Below are 19778 nucleotides of genomic sequence, written 5' to 3'. Positions count from 1 at the left end.
CAAATTAAAATATTTATTATGACTAACTTGGCTGACGATGGCTAAGCAGTCATGATAACCATCTCCATACATCTGAAACCTTTAAAGGAGAAGGCGCAATGAGTTACAGTGGAAATATATTGAGAAGCTGCAGAAATTCATTGGGGCGAGATTTCCCTTGGCACTATCCTCAGCCAAGGAAAGAATATACATTTCTTGCAGCAAAAGGGGGTTTAGGATGCATGGAATTTTCTTTTCCCAATGAATAATGTTTAGCAGAAGCAGTACTTTTGTCTATTTCCCAATGCCAAGCGTAGCGTCAGCAGAAAATATCTATGAATAAGAAGTATTGGAAAGACCAATGTCTAAGTTATGAGACATTGGATCAGAGTCAGTACTAAAGACAAATCTTTAATGTGCTCCCATAATGTGAAATGGCTTTTTGGGAATTTACTTTTCTGGCTTCTGTTCTAAAGCTGCTTTTGTCTGCTTGAATTGTGTTGACAGCCTGTCAAACTTTCTTTATATCTGAGCAATGGAAAAGTAAAGGCATCGATGCACCCCTGTCTGTTTTGCCACTGTGGCCCAGATCTTACCAGGAAGACTTAATTAAATTTTCTAGGGAATAAAGAATGACTTCACAAAGCGATGGTGTAAAATTGTCTGATACGCCATCTGGCATTCTAGATAGAATTTTGACAATGATTTGGTGTTTCAGGGAAGCTTTTATGGACAAATTAAAAAAAAAAAAAAAAAAGGAAAGGAAAAGTCTAATTAAAGAAGAGGAAAAAAACCAGACTGCTGTTCATTGTAAAACAAGAATCCACACAGCCTGATGTAAAAGAAATGAAAGAAAGAAAGAAAGAAATGAAAAAAGGCCAGAAAACAGAAGCAATAGGTGGAATCTGTTAATAATTCAATGGGGAGATGAGGCTCCAGCTACGAGAAATTCAATTTTGTTCAACTGTAGAAAATACTCTGAACTGGCAGGCCTAGACTAATGGAATAAAACTCTTCTATTACAGAAATCTTTTTGTTATTAACATGAGAGATAATTGTATGTAAATATATTGGGAGACCTTCTAGCGGAGTTGAACGTCTTAGCAGTACCACTTAACTTGTTTGTAGTGTAATTGCATTCAGACCGAGGTCTTCTGAAGGAAATGGCTGCCTAAATTAGCATTAACCGGGTTCCTGGGGGTCTCGGTGTGTTGTGGGCAGTCGATCTTGCCTCCAGAAAGGACATGTTGACACTAGAAAAGCCTGCTGCTTCCAACACACTGCATTAACCATTTTTCCCAAGTGGGGCAAATTTTGTCACCCAGGGAAGAAGATTTGAGACTCTAATCGGGGAGAGTCGGGGCTTTGCTTTTCCATCCCTCTTGCTTTTAACTGAATTGAGATCTGTGCATGTTGCTCCAGCTTCTTTTTATCACTGTGGTTTGGGAAAGATGTCCCCTTTGTGGGAACATCTTTCCTTACAGCATGTAAATAAAGCTATTGTTATAGTCCTCGGGAGGATGGTGGATGCAGCTGGGCTTGCTGACAAGCTGCTTCCCTGAGAAGAGATGCCAGCGTTGTCCGAGTTAGTGAGCACGTAGATGTGCTGACGGAGTTGGAGCGCAGTGCTGCGAAGCATCGTCTAGAATGGCAACCGAGTCTCCTCCTGGAAGGTGGGAGTTCAGATGCTTTTGCTGCAGCTGCCAAGGCGAGAGGAAGCTCTTTGTTTGTCCATGTTGTGCTGGTGCTTGTTAGTGAAGAAATAGTTGTCAGTGATATGTAATGGACCAGATGCTTGCTGATATAAAGCATATCCCCCCGTTAACATGAGCTGAGGATCCAGGCCAATGTGCTTGCAATATTACTTAGAAGTTTGCAACTGCTTGGATGTGTGTTTTGTGCAGGACAGCAGGAGAGACACCTGCAACATGTTGTATTTTTTCTTTTGGTTTGGAAGGAAGAAACAACAGGTGGAAGTATTCTTTCCAGGCTCACAGAATTGTATGATCTTGTCTCTCAAGTATTTTAAAACATTCGTAGTCCCAGTGTTGACTTGAATACATTATCAGTAATTCAGAATACCAGTCCCTCGTGCTCAGGTCTTAGTCTTCAAGCAACAGTCTGTAGTGGTTCCTTGCCGTTCACAAAACGCGCAGCCATTTGATGAGAAGCTGAGAGAAGACAGTTTCAAACCCTTCCTCAGGTCTCTCTAAAGGATGGAAAAGGAGATGGGGCAGGGTGGAGGGGATCGTGGAAAAATCTGGGAGGAAAAGGCCTCACTTCTGCTCTTAGCTCAGATATGTGATTAGACATACTCGCTTTGTGCAGAATTGCACTACAGATGGTGACCTGTTGACTTCAGTGGGGTTATTCCAAGCATTGACATTTTTCCAAGCATATTCCATGGCATCGTGATCCTTTGAGTTGTGCTTTGCCTGCCTGTTAGAGAGTGATGTGCGTAATACTGTACTGGAATATTATTTTAAATTTGTTATATATGGGAAGCTGAATTAGAGCCTTCAATGGGAGAAGCAATAGAAGTATGAAGAATATTATTAGGTCCAGAGCTGGGTTCAAGTCTTTTCCAACATGACTTCTAACAAGTCAGTGATAATATATCACAGAAAACTCAGTGACAGAAAAATCATTTCCATTATCTCATTTTCCTGTGGCCTGTTCCAAAATTGTATATGAATCCAGTCACAGTTTAGATTGCCGACACATTCTGGTAACGCTTCGAGAATTTTTGTTAATATTGGAGCTCTCCATTTAGATCAGTAGGAGTTCTGTTTAAGACTCCCTGACAAATGGTCTGTTTTCTGTACTGTGGAATGTACAAATAGTGCAGCCCTTATTAAACAGAAATTATGCTTTATCTCCTTGCGTTATACAGTATCAGATTTTTAGGTGGACTATAAGAAAATAACTTGATCTTTCCCTGATGATCCGTGTTTATGAAATCATCTTTACAAGACATTGCAGATATCCTTTGCCTCAGTGAACCGGGAAAGCGTCATTTCTCAGTTGAAGTGGGTAGGTAGCAAGTGCAGCTGGGATGATTTACTCTAGCTGAGATCTGGTCCCGCACCTGTAGAAACATTGCCTTTCAATCTCTGCCTTCCAGCAGGACAGCAGTTAGGAAAATCACTCACTGGGTCACGTTAGCACACTGACACCACAATTTGCTGTTGCTGCTCAGAAAAATAGTTACCTTCAGCCAAAAATTGGGTTCAGACACTCTCACAGACATGTGATGCTTTGTCTTTATAGGAACCTCCTAAGGTAGAGGCGTAGTAATGACTTAGAGGTCTGGAAACAGACTTTGGAATAAGAACCTAGAAAATCTGTCTTTGGCTTTACTGCAGATTTTCTGACTGACCTTGGACAACTGAAAATCACTCTGTGCTTTATTTCCTCTCTCTGTGAAATACCTATCTTGCAGTATTAATCAATGTTTGTAAAGATCCTTGAAATCCTTAGATAAAAGAGCACATTACAGAGCATGGAGTAATTGGAATAGATGTAGCCTATGAAATAGTGCAATCTACCAAACTTGGAAAGAAAAGATGGGAAGAAAAAGCCCGTCCTGTTAGCGTGCTCAATTCCCCAAGCAGTTTGTAGGGAAGCTATCTGAACCTAGCAAATTATCTGTCGTGGGTTTCCCAAGCGTGGAAGAAATGAGCCGTCAAGCCTCGGTCAGGGTGCTTCTGTGGCTTTTGTGCCTTAAATATGTCCATGCAGTGCTTGGTAGGTTTCTGTTCTCTTCGATTCTAAAATGTGCTTTGCCCTTAATTAGAGTAATATTGTCAAGACACTGTGAAACTTGGTTATAGCACATTCCAATGTAACGTTGTGAACCCTACAGAAGTCCGTAGTTAATGAAGTATATGCTGCAGCACTTGCTTTTTGAGAGTAGGATAAGGGTAAACCTCATTTTAGGTATTGAATGTTCTTACAGAACTCCTGAGAAAGGCTTCAAGAGTAGCATCCCACCATCAAGACACACGGCATGGCCCCCAGCTTTCTAGGACATAAAGGCCTGGGCTTTCTAATCCATATGATTCCCAGCCACAGAAGTAAAGGAAAAACCTGAATTTGTCAAAAGGCTTATTCTTTCTTATCATTTTTCTCCTTCTTGCAGGCACGCGTGTGTGATTCGAGGCCAGGTGATGACGGCAGATGGGACCCCTCTAGTTGGAGTGAACATCAGCTTTGTCAACAATCCTCTTTTTGGATACACAATCAGCAGACAAGACGGCAGGTAGGATATCTTTATAGGATTTACAGTGTTCAAGCAGCAGTTACAGCATTATTACCATCAACACTAAAGAGAAACTCCTTCCAAGAGCACATTTATTGTTGATGCATTTTGAAGATGTTGATGCGGTATTGTTAGTTGTTATGGGGCTACATCTGGCTGGCGACCAGTCACCAGTGGTGTTCCTCAGGGTACAATTCTAGGGCCAGTCCTGTTCAATATATTTATCAACAATCTGGATGCAGGAGTTGAAAGCACCATTAGCAAGTTTGCTGATGATACCAAACTGGGAGGTGCTGTTGACTCTCTTGAGGGACAAGAGGCCTTGCAGAGGGATCTAGATAGATTGGAGAATTAGGCTATGATTAATGGGATGAAATTTAAGAAGTCCAAATGCCGGATTCTGCACCTAGGACAGAGTAACACCGGGCACAAGTATAAATTGGGAGAGGAGTGGCTGGAGAGCAGCCCTGCAGAAAGGCATCTGGGGGTGCTGGTTGGCAGCAGGCTCAAGAGGAGCCAGCAGTGTGCCCTGGCAGCCAAGAGGGCAAACCGCATCCTGGGGTACATCAAACACAGCACAACCAGCCGGTCAAAAGAGGGGATTATCCTGCTGTATTCAGCAGTGGTGCGGCCTCACCTTGAGCACTGTGTGCAGTTCTGGGCCCCACAATTGAAGAAGGATGTGAAGGTCCTTGAAGGCTTCCAGAGGAGGGCACCAAAGCTGGTGAAGGGCTGGAAGGCATGTCCTGTGAGGGGCGGCTAAGGACTTTGGGTCTGTCTAGTTTGGAGAGGAGGAGGCTGAGGGGCGACCTCATTTTTCTCTGCAGCTTCCTGAGAAGGGGAGGTGGAGAGGGAGGTACTGAGCTCTTCTCCCTGGGATCCAGGGACAGGACACGTGGGAATGGTTCAAAGCTGCGCCAGGGCAGGGTTAGACTGGACATAAGGAAGCATTTCTTTACCAAGAGGGTGGTCAAACACTGGAACAGGCTTCCTAGAGAGGTGGTCGATGCCCCAAGCCTGTCAGTGTTTAAGAGGCATTTGGACAGTACCCTTAATAACATGCTTTAACTTGGTCAGCCCTGAACTGGTCAGGCAGTTGGACTAGATGATCGTTGTAGGTCCCTTCCAATTGAAATAGTCCTATTCTATTCTTATTTTTATTATTTATTATTATTAACTTTGTGATAGCACCTAGAATCTTTAGCCAACAATTGGGCAATGCAGTGCCCGTGCACATAAAGAAAAGATGTCTCCTTCTCCCAACAGCTCTATTCTTGCTAATTCATGTCGAAATGATTAGGAAGAAGTCATTAAGATTACAGTTGTGTTAGAGGCAAGTGCTTAAAATCTGAGCAATCACGCTCAACCAAAACAAAAGCATTGCAAATTGGGCAAGTCTTTCATCTTATCTTTTGTCTGTCAGTGCTAATTGGCTCCCTTTCTTTTAAGAACAAAAATGAAACATAAGGGGTTCCAGCTGCACGTGCTGTATGTATTGACTGCTAACCACTAGCACTTGGGAGAGGATTTAATAGATTTTAGCACCTCTCCAATCCACGACTTTCATTAAAGGTTTGACTTGGCCAGAGAAGCTGATAGAATTATAATAAAAGAGAGGAACATGGGCTAGCAACGTGTGCTTAATGCTGCCTTGTTAATGCTCAGGAGGGTTTGCACCTACTGTAACACTGATGGTGACTAGGAGGCTTTCCGATTGATGCCCCACCTCTTGGAAGCCATGACAATAAAATTTGGATAATAAGGGGCATCCCAGGAAAACTAGTGGTCTCCTTTGGAAAAGGATGACTCTGGAGCTGGTGCCTTTGTATTGCCCGTAGCTTAGGCATTACTGCAAAAAGGACAAAGTCTTGCACATTTATGCTACAAGTATCTCTGTCAACCTTACTGAACCTACTTTGTGTGAAAGTGGGATCCAAACTGCACTCTCGAGATCAGATCGCTGTGTATAGACCAGCACAAAATCGATGTCTGTTAGAAGAGATAAATATGCCTGCAAAATTCCTGGACAATAATGCCTGCCATAACCTTTTTTACATCTGTTTCCTTGTCCAATATCCAATTCCCAACTACTATGTGTAATCTTTCATTTAGATTACAAGTACTTTGAGGAAGGGACCATCTCTTTGCTTTGCAATTGTGCCATACCTAGCACAGAGGCCTGTATCTTAAACTTCACCTCTAGGCAGCAAACATACCAGCAAGCTAAACAGGACCAGAGCACGGAGGTGAGCCCTGCTCTCCCAGCCCTAGACCTCTGCAATATTTGAGTATTTCTTTCCAGTTCCCAGGTGGTGAAAGGCAACTCCCCCCTGCTATAAGCCTTCTTCTGCTGGCAGTTCAAGCCAGGGATGGTCCTTTCACACCTTGTCCTTCCCAACCTCCAGCTGAGCAGGGGACCCAGGGCAGAAAGCGATGCAGCTGGAGCATCAGTATGCTGTCTTCAGTGGACTGCTGGTTCCTCAGGGCCTGCTGCCAGCCTCCAGAAGTTAAATTAGTTTCAAGGAGCTCAGTGCTGCAGTTTGCTGACTCAGACCCCAGCAGATACTCAGCTCCAAATGATAAAAATGACAGAGAACAGCTGTCTCAGACAAGGGAATCGGTGACCAAGTGGGATTCATCCTGAAGCTGGGATTTCTGTCAGCAGCTGCTGGTGGGCAGTGTAACCCCAGACTGCACGGTGTCCGCTCTTCTGATTTCTCTTTCTTCTCTGTCCTCTCAAATCAGTCTGCTTCTGCAGAAAACTTGTGAAGGTCTGGTGCACGACTGACATTCAATAAATTGTCTGGTTGCAGTGCTGAGTCTCTTCAATCATAAAAATACCTTCCAAAATTGTCTGAGGCATACATGCAGATATTTTCTCAAATGGATGGGCACAGCAGTGCATCTGTGTGCTCTGGAGGTAATAAACGGACAAGTGAAAGCCCTTCTTTTAAAGAACACCAGAATCCAGCGACTTCCTCAGTAGTGAAGTCTTCTAAAAATTACCTTGAAGTATTTAAGAGCATTCAGACTAAAATTGTCAGGGCAGAAAATGATGTCAGACATCCTTTATTTCTAATCCTAGCCTTGCTGCTGATTTAGCGGGTAGCATTAGATGCATCTCTTAACCTTCCTAGGCCGGCCAACCAGCCTGTGAAATGGAGATAACATTTACTTGCCTTCCTTACTGATTGGTATAGCATTTATTAAATACTATTTGTAAAGCACTTTCAAAATCATGTAAAGAATTATTGCTATTACAGTTTCTATTCTGTGTTTTGATAGTTTTCAGTAATTTTCTGAATAGAGGATGCCTCTCTTCTCATCGGCTTTTTCACAGTGCAGTTTTCATGTGATTGAGTCACTTTGGTTTAAGGTGTTGATGCTTTTAAGCAAGAAGTAGGTTCTCCTGAACTACAGTAGCAAACTGCGTGCATTCCCAGTCCACACCAGTGCACAGTCATGTGGGGTCATCTGGACCATCTTCGGTGTCATTCTGGTTTGGAGGAAAAATGGGAGCACGCATGCAAGCAGTAACCTTGTGCCAGGGGTTACGAGATAGCTGCATAAAACTCCCTGGCTTTATTATTTGGCATATTCACCATAGGAATATATATTTTTGAAAACGTGCACTGAGTTGCCTTATACTGATTTAGCAAATCAGTTTACTGATGGCAGGGCAATAAATGTGTTTTTAAAGTAAGGGAGTTTAAAGACAGAATTGCATCAGGTTAGCTAGATTGGTTCCTAAGCTGATTTTGTTGCTTTGGGTTTGGTTTGTTGGGGATTTTTTGGCATGACCAAGTTTCAAAATGAGTATCATATAAGTGAAATTTCAGTTTTAAAATTACACTGAACTGAATTTTTCACCCCTGTAAGTGGGTTGACTGTATTCCAGGTCTTTGCAAGTAGGTTTCATTCCTATTACGATACTCAGATACAGCCTTTAATAGTGAAATCCTGGTCCTCTTTAAGTGGCATTACTTAGTCTGAGAAAAACTCGTTGATAACTTCAAGGCTTCCATGTGTTTTTAGTCTAATTATTGTGGCGTAGACTTTTTTCAGAAAACAAGGCATAAAGATAAAATGACAGATCTCAAACTACTCTGTCGTATGTGTGATTTCTCTGTAAAGCAAAGTTAACGGATGGATCGAAGTATTGGTACTGGATTATAAACCACATTTTTAAATAAAGCTTTAAATTTGATTAAACTAATAGTTTATAGAGGCTGTAAGTCCTCAGTATCGCATGGTTGTGGGCGCGGTGTTAATAAAACAGCAGGAAAGTCTCCAGACTTTTTCAGTATTGTGTACCTGCCATCACATTCAGCGACTTTGGCATGGCTCTGTCAGAGGGACGGACTTTCTGAGCAAAGAGATGAGAAAGGGCTACACTTTTCTCTGGGTTTTTTTTTTGGTTTTTTTTTTTGAGCCTGCTTAGTGGATAAATAGAGAATTTCATCCTTTGCCCTGTCTCTCCAGAGTCTTTTAAGAAAAACAGAACAATATGGCTGTACAAGAAGTACGATTTTCCCAGAGTGATAAACAAGACATCAGAGATCAGCAGCAAAACCAGAAATAAAATTATCTCATTCCTTCAATCCCAAGATGGTTTTGCTCTTGTTAAATTTAATTTCACTAAAGGAAGCTGGGAGGAAGGTGTTTTCAGTTTGGGTTTTTCTATTTGGTTTTGGGTTTAGCTTTTGTTCAGTTCATCAAGGTAACTTCAAAGCTGCACCCTGTGACTCTGGGAAAAACAGCTCAAGAGCAACAGCGCCTGCTAAAAAATCCTGCCTGTCTCTGTTTTCACAGCTGCTGGAGCCTGACGTGGAGGTGGTGCTTTCCCCTCTGCATCCAGCTTTGGGGATGCAGGAGAGGCAAAGATGTCTCCCCCCAGCAGGTTACCATCCCTGACCCAGGGTCAATGAAGCCAAGAACTGCTCACAAAGGAGTGAAACGGAGGTGTTTCCAAAGAAAAATTCTTTCCCACTTGCCTAAAAACTTGTTGAGCATCATTTGTAATATTTGTTTCTTTCCTCCCGTTGCCCCTTTCAGTGCCCGGATTCACGCAGAGCAAGCTTCTCCCTCCTAGCTGAAGGGCTTGCCAAATGCTAATTGACTGTTAAAAATGTTCTCATCAAAGTACAAATGCTGCGCAGCTTTGCTGGCAAGGGCCAGCAAGTTACTCATCAGGCTGTTGCAAGCCAAGCAATAGGTCTGGGAAGCTGATGCCCCTACTTGAGTGGTAGAATAAACATCTCCTTAGCTTTTTAAAATGCTTTCCACTCCCTCCCATGGACTCAAGTTAAAATTCTTTCCTGCATAACTTTCTTTTTGTCATTATATTTACTAAATGGCACCTCAGTCTCTCAGCCATAAAAAAAAAAAAGGTTCTCCTGAATGATGGCTTGCCAAATTTTTTTTTTAGAAATAGCTCATACCCGTTGTTGCTCCTCTCGGATTTTTGCAGCTGATCTGAAAGCCTTATAATTAATTTAAAAGATAATTTTATATTTTTTTTTCAGCTTCTTTCTCACCTCGTAATTACAAGGTGCAGCAAGAGGGCTGTCAGAGTGCTTTCAGATCCTAGTTCTCAGGACGCACAGAGAAGTACTTGAGCACACAGCTCTTAAGCACATGAGCAGCTCCGCTGAAGCCAGCGACCCTATTCGCGTGCTTAAAATCTGCGTGAGCCTGTCGCACGCTAACGCCAAGCGTCGAAAGTGGGAAGCAGGGATGAGAAAACTTTCTTTGCCTGAAACACACATTTGGCGTTGCAACTGAATAGATACTGAGAAAAAAAAAAAACAAAGCAGCAAAAACGAGAGGTCTTCAAATTGTGCTGAAATCCCTTCCTTTCTCAGTTAACACCTCGGTTTTGAGTCTATACATAGTAGATACATTCTGTCGTACTTCATAAAATCTCCATCTCTGACAAGTTGTGAAGTTTAAATACAAAACTAAGAAAAAACCCCAAACCCTATCCCAACATCTTTACATTAAGAGGAGGAATATTTTCCTTATCGAGGTAACATCCTTTCCTACAGCTCTGGAGGGCTGTCTGTTAGCCCGACATAATATCCAACACTAACGCAGGCAGAAAAGCCACTGGGCTGGAGGTAGCGTAGGGCGAAGTTGCAGACCGCAGGCAGTCAGTTATATCTGCCCTGCTCTAAATGATTAGGAGTCAGAAAAGACTATGTGCTGAGTGCTGTGGTACAGAGCCTGCCTGCGTGGTGTTCGTCTCTTCCCCGTGCCTCGCACAGTAGGTCCATGACTGGGCTCCACATGTTCCCTGGGTTGCATTAGGTATTAGTCTTGTTAGCATTGATGCCAAGACAATTTATATGGTGGTGTGTCAGAGAAACCACTTTCCAAATAGTTTATTTCATCATGTGAATTGATCCAATCTGTGACTGCGTTTGGATGATAAATACTATTTAAAAAAAAAAAAAAAAAAAGAGTACATATGGTCAAATAACACTAGAAAAGCAATAACAAAGATAAAGATTTGTCTCAAAAAAAGGGATGGGTATGTTTTTAATATACATGGGGACAACGTGCAAAGAAGCTGAGTTTGTACGCCTGCCTCTGCCACTTGCTCTTACCCAACTAAAGCCTCTTTGGGCTGTAGGTTTTATGCTTGTAAAATGTGGGTGATGATATTCCTTGCGATTGTTTTTCTGGGGTCCTTGCTAGGGAATTGTTACAAACACACAGGGCGGTGCTTGCACTAACTTTGTATTCCATCTCTTAAAACAGCTTCGATCTCGTTACCATTGGTGGTATCTCCATTATCCTGCACTTTGAGCGGGCTCCCTTCATCACCCAGGAGCACACGCTGTGGCTGCCATGGGATCGCTTCTTCGTGATGGAAACCATAGTCATGAGGCACGAAGAGAACGAGATCCCAAGCTGTGACCTCAGTAACTTCGCCCGACCCAACCCTGTGGTCTCCCCATCTCCTCTGACAGCTTTTGCCAGTTCCTGCTCAGAGAAAGGTCCTATCGTTCCTGAAATCCAGGTATGAACTGCAGAGACAATAATCCAGCTCCTTTCTGTGCTTCTTTTGCCTGCTTTGAGCAACACAAATGCAACTATTCTGTGTCCTTCTCTATTCCCCTGCTTTGCTAAAAAGAAGCATTCCCTGTTTGTTACACCATTTTTCAGACATTCACCAGGAGCGCTCGCTCACAAGCACGCACTTGGCCAGAAGGTTTCTTTTCCCTTATCCCTGAGAGATGGAGACACAGCACTTGTGGCCGACAGTGAAAACCTACGTTGGCTCTGCTTTGCTTTCACCTCTCATCCTCAGGAGGTGGGCTGGGACCCCCATACGACCCACAACAAGCCTTCGGGCAGCCCTTTGGCGTTCCGTATGCCCAGTGGCACGATGGACCACTTACACTCCAATGCCTTTCTTCTGTTCAGGAGCAAATTTCACCCACTGGGCATTACAGACCTCAGTGGTAGAGTATCGGGTGTGAACTTTCTCAGGGTTTGAAGGCATACCCCTCACTCTGCAAAGCTGCTGAGATGTAGAGTCAGCCAGCAGATGGCTGGCAAATGGCCAGCCTGCGGAGCACCTGGGTTTTATTGCATTTCGTGACATTTGGGATAGATGAGCAAAGCGAGAGGGTTGCTTTTAATTTCCACTCCCCATTTTCCTTTTTTAAGGAAGTGTGAGTCAGATAACTAGTTTAACAACCTGCTGTGGATTCAAAGTATTTTGCCAAAGGTAAAGTTGGGTTTTAAACTGAATAGTCCAAACAACTGACTTATCCATTTTCCTTACAAATACTCACTATCTTGAACTATATGGATGTAGCAGCCTTCAAGCTTTCTTTTCCTGGGCATGTTATTCCCTGGGTTTTAGATACCAGCATTCAGCATGTCCTGGGTATTGCTTTTAGTGACAAATAATAGTCTGCCAAGGTAGAAATAATAACAAGTGTAGCGACAAATTGTGTGCTTCCTGCTTGACTCCACTGGGGTTGCAGTAGCGTTAATGAGGAAAGAAGTCACTTTATATCTTCTAATTTTAATACACCGGGTACTGAACCCAGCAACAAATAAAGCTAGTGGTCTCTTTACCTTTCCCTCTGGACCAAATCCTGTGATCCTTTCTCACACTAATTTCCAATTACAGTCACCGGGTTTGTCCCAGCATAATTACTAATTAAGTGCCATATCTTATGAAGTCCATCAGATTGCAAATTCTTTGTTGTTTTCACATCTCTTTTTTCGTAAACCAACAAACACCATGAAAGGTAGCGTTCAGCGCTGCCTGGGAAAGAAGCAAATATCTGATACAGTGCAACTATAATCATAACCTCACTCATTATTTGGCAGGATACTCATTAGATTTTGTTAATTATATCTATTGAACTAAAACATTCTAAAACTCCTCTTTAATATGACTGCGTGTCTGTCTATCGACTGTGAAAGCAGCCAGGGATGTAGATCATAAGCAATGGTTTGATACAGACTATAGATCATAGAATCATAGAATGGTTTGGGTTGGAAGGGACCTTTAAAGGTCACCTAGTCCAACCCCCCTGCCACGAGCAGGGACACCTTCCACTAGATCAGGTTGCTCAGAGCCCCATTCAACCTCACCTTGAATGTTTCCAGCGATGGGGCATCTACCACCTCTCTGGGCAACCTGGGCCAGGGTTTCACCAGCCTCATCGTAGATGTTTAGTGCCATTTGAAATGTCGTGCAGATATCCTGCTTGGCTTCCAACTGCCAATCCAGAATGATCCCCCTATCAGTGTCCTGCATTATAGCTGCCAGCCCCTTGCAAATGTCACAGGTAACTTGGACATCCCAAATCACACTAGACACCTGTAGCTATGGAATCTAATTAAGACCTAAGTGGCATTCATTTTGAGATTATGGCACGTAAATAAGGTGTTCACACACAGTCGTCTCGATGTGTGCCAGATATCCGAGCTCCCGTTAAAGCTCACAGAAATCTAATCAATACTGTCAGCAGAACCTACAGATCAACTAAGCTGACCATCTTGAAGGTGTCTGGTTCCCACTGACAGTATCAGTTAGATGTCCACTGACTATGACTGATGCTTACATGCCTACTTCACGTGCACACACTTACATGTCGACGTCTGGATTTAGATGCCTTAAGCTGGAATTGAATCCCACTCTTAAGTTTACGTGGCAAGACCAACTTTCTGAAGATCCTATCTCTGCCCATTGGCCATGGAGAGACCTAGAAGAGTAGCTCAGAGAAGACTCCTAACTTTTAGGTTCCTCAGTTTGGATAAGGTGAATCCCATACATGATGAGCAGTACTTTTCCCATATGCCACACGACTGAGCTAAAACCTGTAAAACTGTATTCCTCCTCAAATATTGACAGCTGAGGTTAACAGAGTTTGTGGTGCGGGAGTATATAGGAGAATCTGATTTTATGGCAGAGTCCTGACTGTACTTCAGTTCATAAATTAACTACTTTTCATTCCTATACTGGATATACATACAATAAAAAATAATCTAGCTGTCAGTTTCTGCAGCTGTATTTTATAGTACGCAGTTCTCAGTAGAGAAATATTAAATATAAAAGGTGTGAGCCCACGGCTGGGGGGAGGTAAGAAGTGGATGGCAGGGCTGGGAAAGATTTTGACAAGTGAGCAGATGATAGGAACCTCATCAGCGCCAACAAATAAATGCAGTGTCCTCTACCTGGATGCGTTCAAAAGACCAAATAACACATTTTAAGTGTTTGATTCAGGTGCCTAAAGACAGATTTGTTGCCATTTAAAATGCCCTGAAGTGCCCCTTCAGGCTTCCAGCTGTACCTTCAGAAAGGCGGAGATCTCAAGAAGGTCATGTCAGATCTGTCATCCCCTTGCAGAGGTTTTGGATACCATAGAACATCTCAAAAGCACCAGATGCCTATGTTAAGGCCCCTGAATCAGGCCCTAAATGCCTTTCTTTCTCAAAATTCCTTCTGAGAATCATATTAAAAAAAAAAAGATTGATTGTTCCTTGCCTTGCCCGCTGGCAGAGTGAGGAGTAGCTGTAAGAGAAATGTGTAACCCAGCACACAGAAACAAGATTTTCTACATTGTCTCAGGCAAAGAGTGGAAGAACTGCTACTAACACAAGCATAGATCGACACCTAGGAGCGAAGGGAACACAGCAGTGAAAATTGCTAAATTGTGAAAACCCCTAGTAAGCCTGAAGAACCAGCTCTTCTGCCTGACGAGCCTGGTGGCTGGACCACTTTTAACGAGCAGATTACATTGGTTAGGCCATGTTAAACTCTAAGAGCCCTAGTCTTTCACAAGGACCCCAGACACAGCGCATGAATTTATCTGGGCCAAACAGTGATTATCAAATAGAAATAAGGGCACAATTCAGCTGTCATTACTTTTGGTGCATTCAGAGTATTTTAAAGCTTATTTTTCCTCTCTTCTCCCACCAGTGTCCTACTGGATTATACTCCCCCCGCCAATGCCCTGCTTTGTTGCTAGTTCATCACCACTTACAAACTACAAATGCGTTTCGGATAATCTGAATTACTGTTTGAACCCGTTCTTCAAGAAGGAGCCTTTAAACACAGCCCCTTGTGCTGCTCGGTGCCTTGGTACCACTGTGCTGACCCTTTCTCTGGAATGGGAGACAGCAGAGACAGATCATGACAGAAAGAAATAATTATTTCTGACAGGGATTTGAACCAGACATTGCAAATAGTACCTCCGTGACAATTATTTCTGCCTGGCTTTTTCCTAGAGGGGTTACATATGAAGACAGATTTGATGCAAGGGACCACCTTTACTGCAGCTTGGCTCAGCTGGTCTCTGGTTGAGCCTGGTCCCAGCCCAGCTTGTTGCTGAGCTCATAAAATATATTTTAAAATTCCTGGGTTTTCCCAGTTCTGTCATTTTTCAGCCTCCTAAGCACTGAGATATGTAAATTGAAAAGGCTGCATTAGAGAAAGTAAATATTTATGAGCAGAGTGGAACAGCGCTTTAACTTCTGGATGTGTCCGTTTGTCAAGTGCTGCAACGCTCAGAGGCTGTACGTTATCTGTTACTTGAAAAAGTGGTAGGCCTTGGATAATAGCTTAGAAGAAGTCTTTTCAGGGGGCAGATTACAAGATTTGTCATTATTTATAAGCTAACGAGAAAACCTGTAAGAGATGAGCAACTTGTCAGGCCAGGGAAGTTTGCTGCTCCCACATAGGAGGGGTTGAGTGTAGGAGCCACGTAGCTTGGAGGACACCGGGATGGCGGTGACCCCTTGCTGATGGGTGGATCTCTTGACCCGCCTGCCTTCAAGCCTCCATGCCCTTAATATTACAAAAGCTGATTATTGCTGGGGAAGTATTTTCACAGCTCATTTAAGGTCCGGCACACCGGAATATTTCAGAAGTGGCGCAGGAGGGAACGGTGCCAGCTGTGACCTTCTGACACATCCCATTATCAGTCCCAGTTTTCCAGCTCACAGCTAAGCTTCTACCTTCATCTTTCAAACTTTGCCAAAGGTCGCTGGCTTATGCAGAAAATGTCCGTGTTGGGTGCTTACCTAAGAATGAAATTTTCTGGAAAGTGACAACCAATTTTTTTTCCCCCTCTAAGACTTAAGAAAGAAATGCTCTTTTTTATCGGTATTTTGCATGGGAGAATCAGCATGGAGTCAGGGATGTACATTGTATCACCTTCCAGAAAATTTCCCTGGCTTTCTCCAACTAAAAAAAAAATAATAATTTTAAGATCTGATTATACTTTAGCAGGTAAATTAGCTGAAAATCCCATCTTTACTGAGACTTCTCTATTCTCAAAGCAGAACAGGGGCAGACAAAACTTTCCCTGCTGTTTCTCCAGTCTTCTGTGAAATTCTGTACTGGAATGGAGACCTGTGAGGTAACTGTCCCAGTCAGCCAGAAATACCCACACTGCACGGCTGGAGGAGAAAACGAAGTACCTCACCTAGAATACAGAGGAATTTGGAGAAGGAGGGGAAGGGAGAATGCAAAGGAGGGGAAAGGGGTTGATGGTGGTAGGTGAGGCCAAGAGCTTCGTCGTGCAGGTAGAGAGAGGAGGGAATTTCAAGCAAGGACTAGGGTAAGTAGGAACAAATATGAGGTCAGAAAATACCTGGACACAAAAAAACAGGACACAGGAAAAAAAAAGGCTAGAGGTAGATCAGTCAAAGAGGGTCAGAGGTGAGGTAGGAGAGCAGCAGTTTCAAAGAAAGAGAGATGGGTTAAGTCAGAAGAGGGAGGGTGGAAGCAGGATTCACCAATGACATGGAGAGAATGGCAGGTTACGATCGGGGAAGGGAATACTTTACTGGGAAAAAGACAAAAATTAGCAGCCATAGAAACCTACCAAGATAAAAGATAGAAAGTGGAAGCTAAACTGATGGGCTGGAATAATCTCAGACACCAAGCTCCTTTCCCCATGGGTCCTGGGACTCCTTTTAGCAGTGAGTCCCATTGTAAACACTGACTTAAATGTGATACTTTGGTCTCTTGTGCTCCCATGTAACAGAGATGGAGAAAGAGGGGGGCATTCCCTGGCTTCCACAACTAACCCTATAAATTACATATGTGATTTTATAATTGATGCCTACTAGGTGTGCTTTTTTAGACATGTCTACCAGAGCTTTTATAAAGGTGTGTTTGATAAATTACAACTTCACTCCCTTTTCCTGTCTGCTCGCTGCTGATTTAACGCCTCCTGGATTGCTTTTCCACAGGCTCTACAGGAGGAGATTAACGTTTCCGGTAGTAAAATAAAAGTGAGTTACCTGAGCAGTCGCACAGCTGGCTACAAATCAGTCCTGAGGATCAGCATGACCCACCCCACCATCCCCTTCAACCTCATGAAAGTCCACCTCATGGTGGCCGTCGAGGGACGCCTCTTCAGAAAGTGGTTTGCAGCTGCTCCAGACCTCTCCTATTATTTCATCTGGGATAAGACAGATGTCTACAGCCAGAAGGTGTATGGGCTCTCAGAAGCCTTCGGTAAGTGACCCCAGGGCTTGTGTCTCTTTTTAGAAGCAGCTAAGTGGCAATGCGCAGACCTTGTCCTAGATCGGTATGGTCCAACTGCTAACACATAAAGTGGTCCCTGCTGGGTCACTGCTGTTTCCTTGGAGAGGACTGGGTCCAGCTGTTCAGACAGCACACATTTCCCCAACAGATGAATACTTATCTGTTCTCTGGCTCATGGCCCAGCACATACATCCTGAGCTGCTGCCATCATATTCATACAGAAGGAATGAACTGCGACTAGAGGCATTTGGCTACCTCTCACCTATAGCCAAAAGCTGTCAGTGCTGCTCTGAAAGAAATCCCTACAGCTGAGTCCTAATCTCCAACATCCTTGTGCCTAACCTTCAGGATTGCTTTAATCTTACAGTTTCCCCTTTGTTACCCATTCAAGAACGCAATCCCAAAACGGGGCCTGATGCCCTTCTCTCTTGTACCTTGTGCATTCATTTACATCTGCAAAAGACTGTCAGAAGCTGCAAGGCAGAGAACAGGAGGGCTCTGCACACTCAATGTGCCACATCCCCAGCACCAAGCAGTATGGTCCATGCCGTCCACTCTACAGGGGCAGAACCTGAAGTCCTTGCTGGGGCAGGAAGCTGTGGATATAATATACATGCGGAAACACACTTCATTCCTCTTCCTGCTGCCACCCCAGACCTCACCCACTGAGCCCTGTGTGATGACGATGCGGGGAAGGGGGTACTTTGAGTGTATAGTGAGCAGAGGTGATGCTGCTCTGCGGTGGTTTCTTCCCATCTGATCAACAATCAGGGGACATTTAATTAACTGGTCTTCGACAGAGTCTAGACTAGACCTTTCTGGCTGCTAAGACAATGATATCAGAAAGACGGAAAGATCCCAAATTAGCAAGTAGAGCTCTTGTTGACAGAAGGGCAGTTCACCGATGCCTCATAGCCCAGCTGAAGCTAAGGCTCTTTAGAGGAGCTGTAGGGTGTCGTATTTTCTAGGAGGAAGAAGGGGTGCCTTCCTATCACTCAGGCTCAGCTACCTTGAGCAGGCTGGATGATACAACCTGCTGAGCCTTACCCAGTTTGGAGTCCACACTGAGAAATGTGTCCTGGTAGCATATCCTGAAAGAAAAAAAAGAAGACCAATGAAACTGGGCCTGCTTCTTCTGAGAAAATCAGAAAGGAGTCATTATTCTGTCAAAAACATGATTTTTCTTTTACTGATATCATTTTACTCTTAAGCAACTCCAGTGTGTTCTGCGGAGTTGCTCCTGAAAGGCTGTGATTAGACCATCATGGCAAGCAAACCATGTTTTGCTATGTAGCCTTTTGACATTTAACAATGACCGCAAGTCAACCAGGTCCAAGACTGCTGTCTCTGAGGGACTCACTGCCCCGTGCCTCATCTGTATAAAAGTCTTTACTTTCCAAGAAAGGCCATGATTTTTAGCAAGTTCCTGACATGCAGTCTTAGATCAAAGTACTAGATAGGAGTAAAATGCTCCCATTTAGGAGTCCAGCAGAGGTTTACACTCTCAAATAGCCATTGTTTTAAAATATGTCTTTAAAACAGTGCCTTTTAAATATTTAGCACATTTGCCCAACATCTACAACTGTGTTGACCTTTTTAAATGCAGGATGGCCTTTAAAGAGAAAAATATTAAGGCTGTGCATTACAGTGATGACATTTTAAATTAAATTGGCAGTTGCCTGTAGAAATGCCCTTACCCCTGCTCAGCTGAAACTCTGTGTGTGCTGATTATGCATTTCTGGGTTACTAATCTGGGGGCTTTTTTGCTTCTCTCTTGTTCATAGTTTCAGTAGGTTATGAGTATGAATCCTGTCCTGACTTGATCCTGTGGGAGAAGAGGACAGCTGTGCTTCAGGGTTATGAAATTGATGCTTCCAAACTTGGAGGATGGTCCCTGGACAAACATCATGCCCTCAACATACAAAGTGGTAGGTTGACTGTCGCACATAACAGAGGAACAAAACAGTGTTGCAAGGCCCAGTTGCTTCTTATCATTAAGAATTCAAGAAAAGGAAAGGAAAGAAACCTGACCAACACATGTATTCTCTCATATATTTTACTAACAAATTATTTCTAGTAACCTACATTTAGAAGCAATATGGTGCACATAAATCCAAAAGAAGCTGGCCATGGTGAAGTAGTTGAACGTCAGCATGTCTGACTTCGTAGTGTCTTAAAAGAAGGGGATTAACAAGGAAAATATTCCGAAAATAACAAAGGGGAGTCTATTCAGATTGGACCTACCACTGACCATAAATCCACCCAGATGCATCCTCCAACGTGCAAGCGTACTTGCAGAAATGAGTCATAAGGGAGAATGGGAGGTGCCGGAGTCCTTGAAGGTTGCCCAAGACTGCAGCAGGGAGGTTTGAAAGCTGATCAGAACATGCTCAAAAGATGGAAGCATTGTGTCCTTCTGGATGATAGCATGGTATGGGAGCAAACATCTAATTCAGCCCACACCACTGCTGAAAACACTACACTTCTAGGGAACATAAGCAGAGCTCCTCT

The 19778-nt window shown here is 43.4% G+C and overlaps 1 protein-coding gene across 1 annotated transcript in view; it reads left to right on the top strand.

The window, feature by feature from the left end:
- The window catches only part of TENM4 (teneurin transmembrane protein 4), a gene marked incomplete at its 3' end in the record, with an annotated part of 426912 nt that overhangs the window by 340830 nt on the left and 66304 nt on the right, over positions 1-19778 (top strand). Inside the window, exons 18-21 of the mRNA XM_082337632.1 lie at positions 4121-4240; positions 11003-11264; positions 16970-17237; positions 19052-19195. Coding sequence (XP_082193758.1) covers positions 4121-4240; positions 11003-11264; positions 16970-17237; positions 19052-19195 — 794 coding nt within the window. The remainder of the gene's footprint in view (positions 1-4120; positions 4241-11002; positions 11265-16969; positions 17238-19051; positions 19196-19778) is intronic.

This window comes from Platalea leucorodia, assembly GCF_965183815.1.
Source record: "Platalea leucorodia genome assembly, chromosome: 2".
In the NCBI taxonomy this organism is placed as follows: domain Eukaryota; kingdom Metazoa; phylum Chordata; class Aves; order Pelecaniformes; family Threskiornithidae; genus Platalea; species Platalea leucorodia.
The sequence above is the reverse complement of the archived record's forward strand: the minus strand, read 5'-3'. Positions and strand labels throughout refer to the sequence as shown.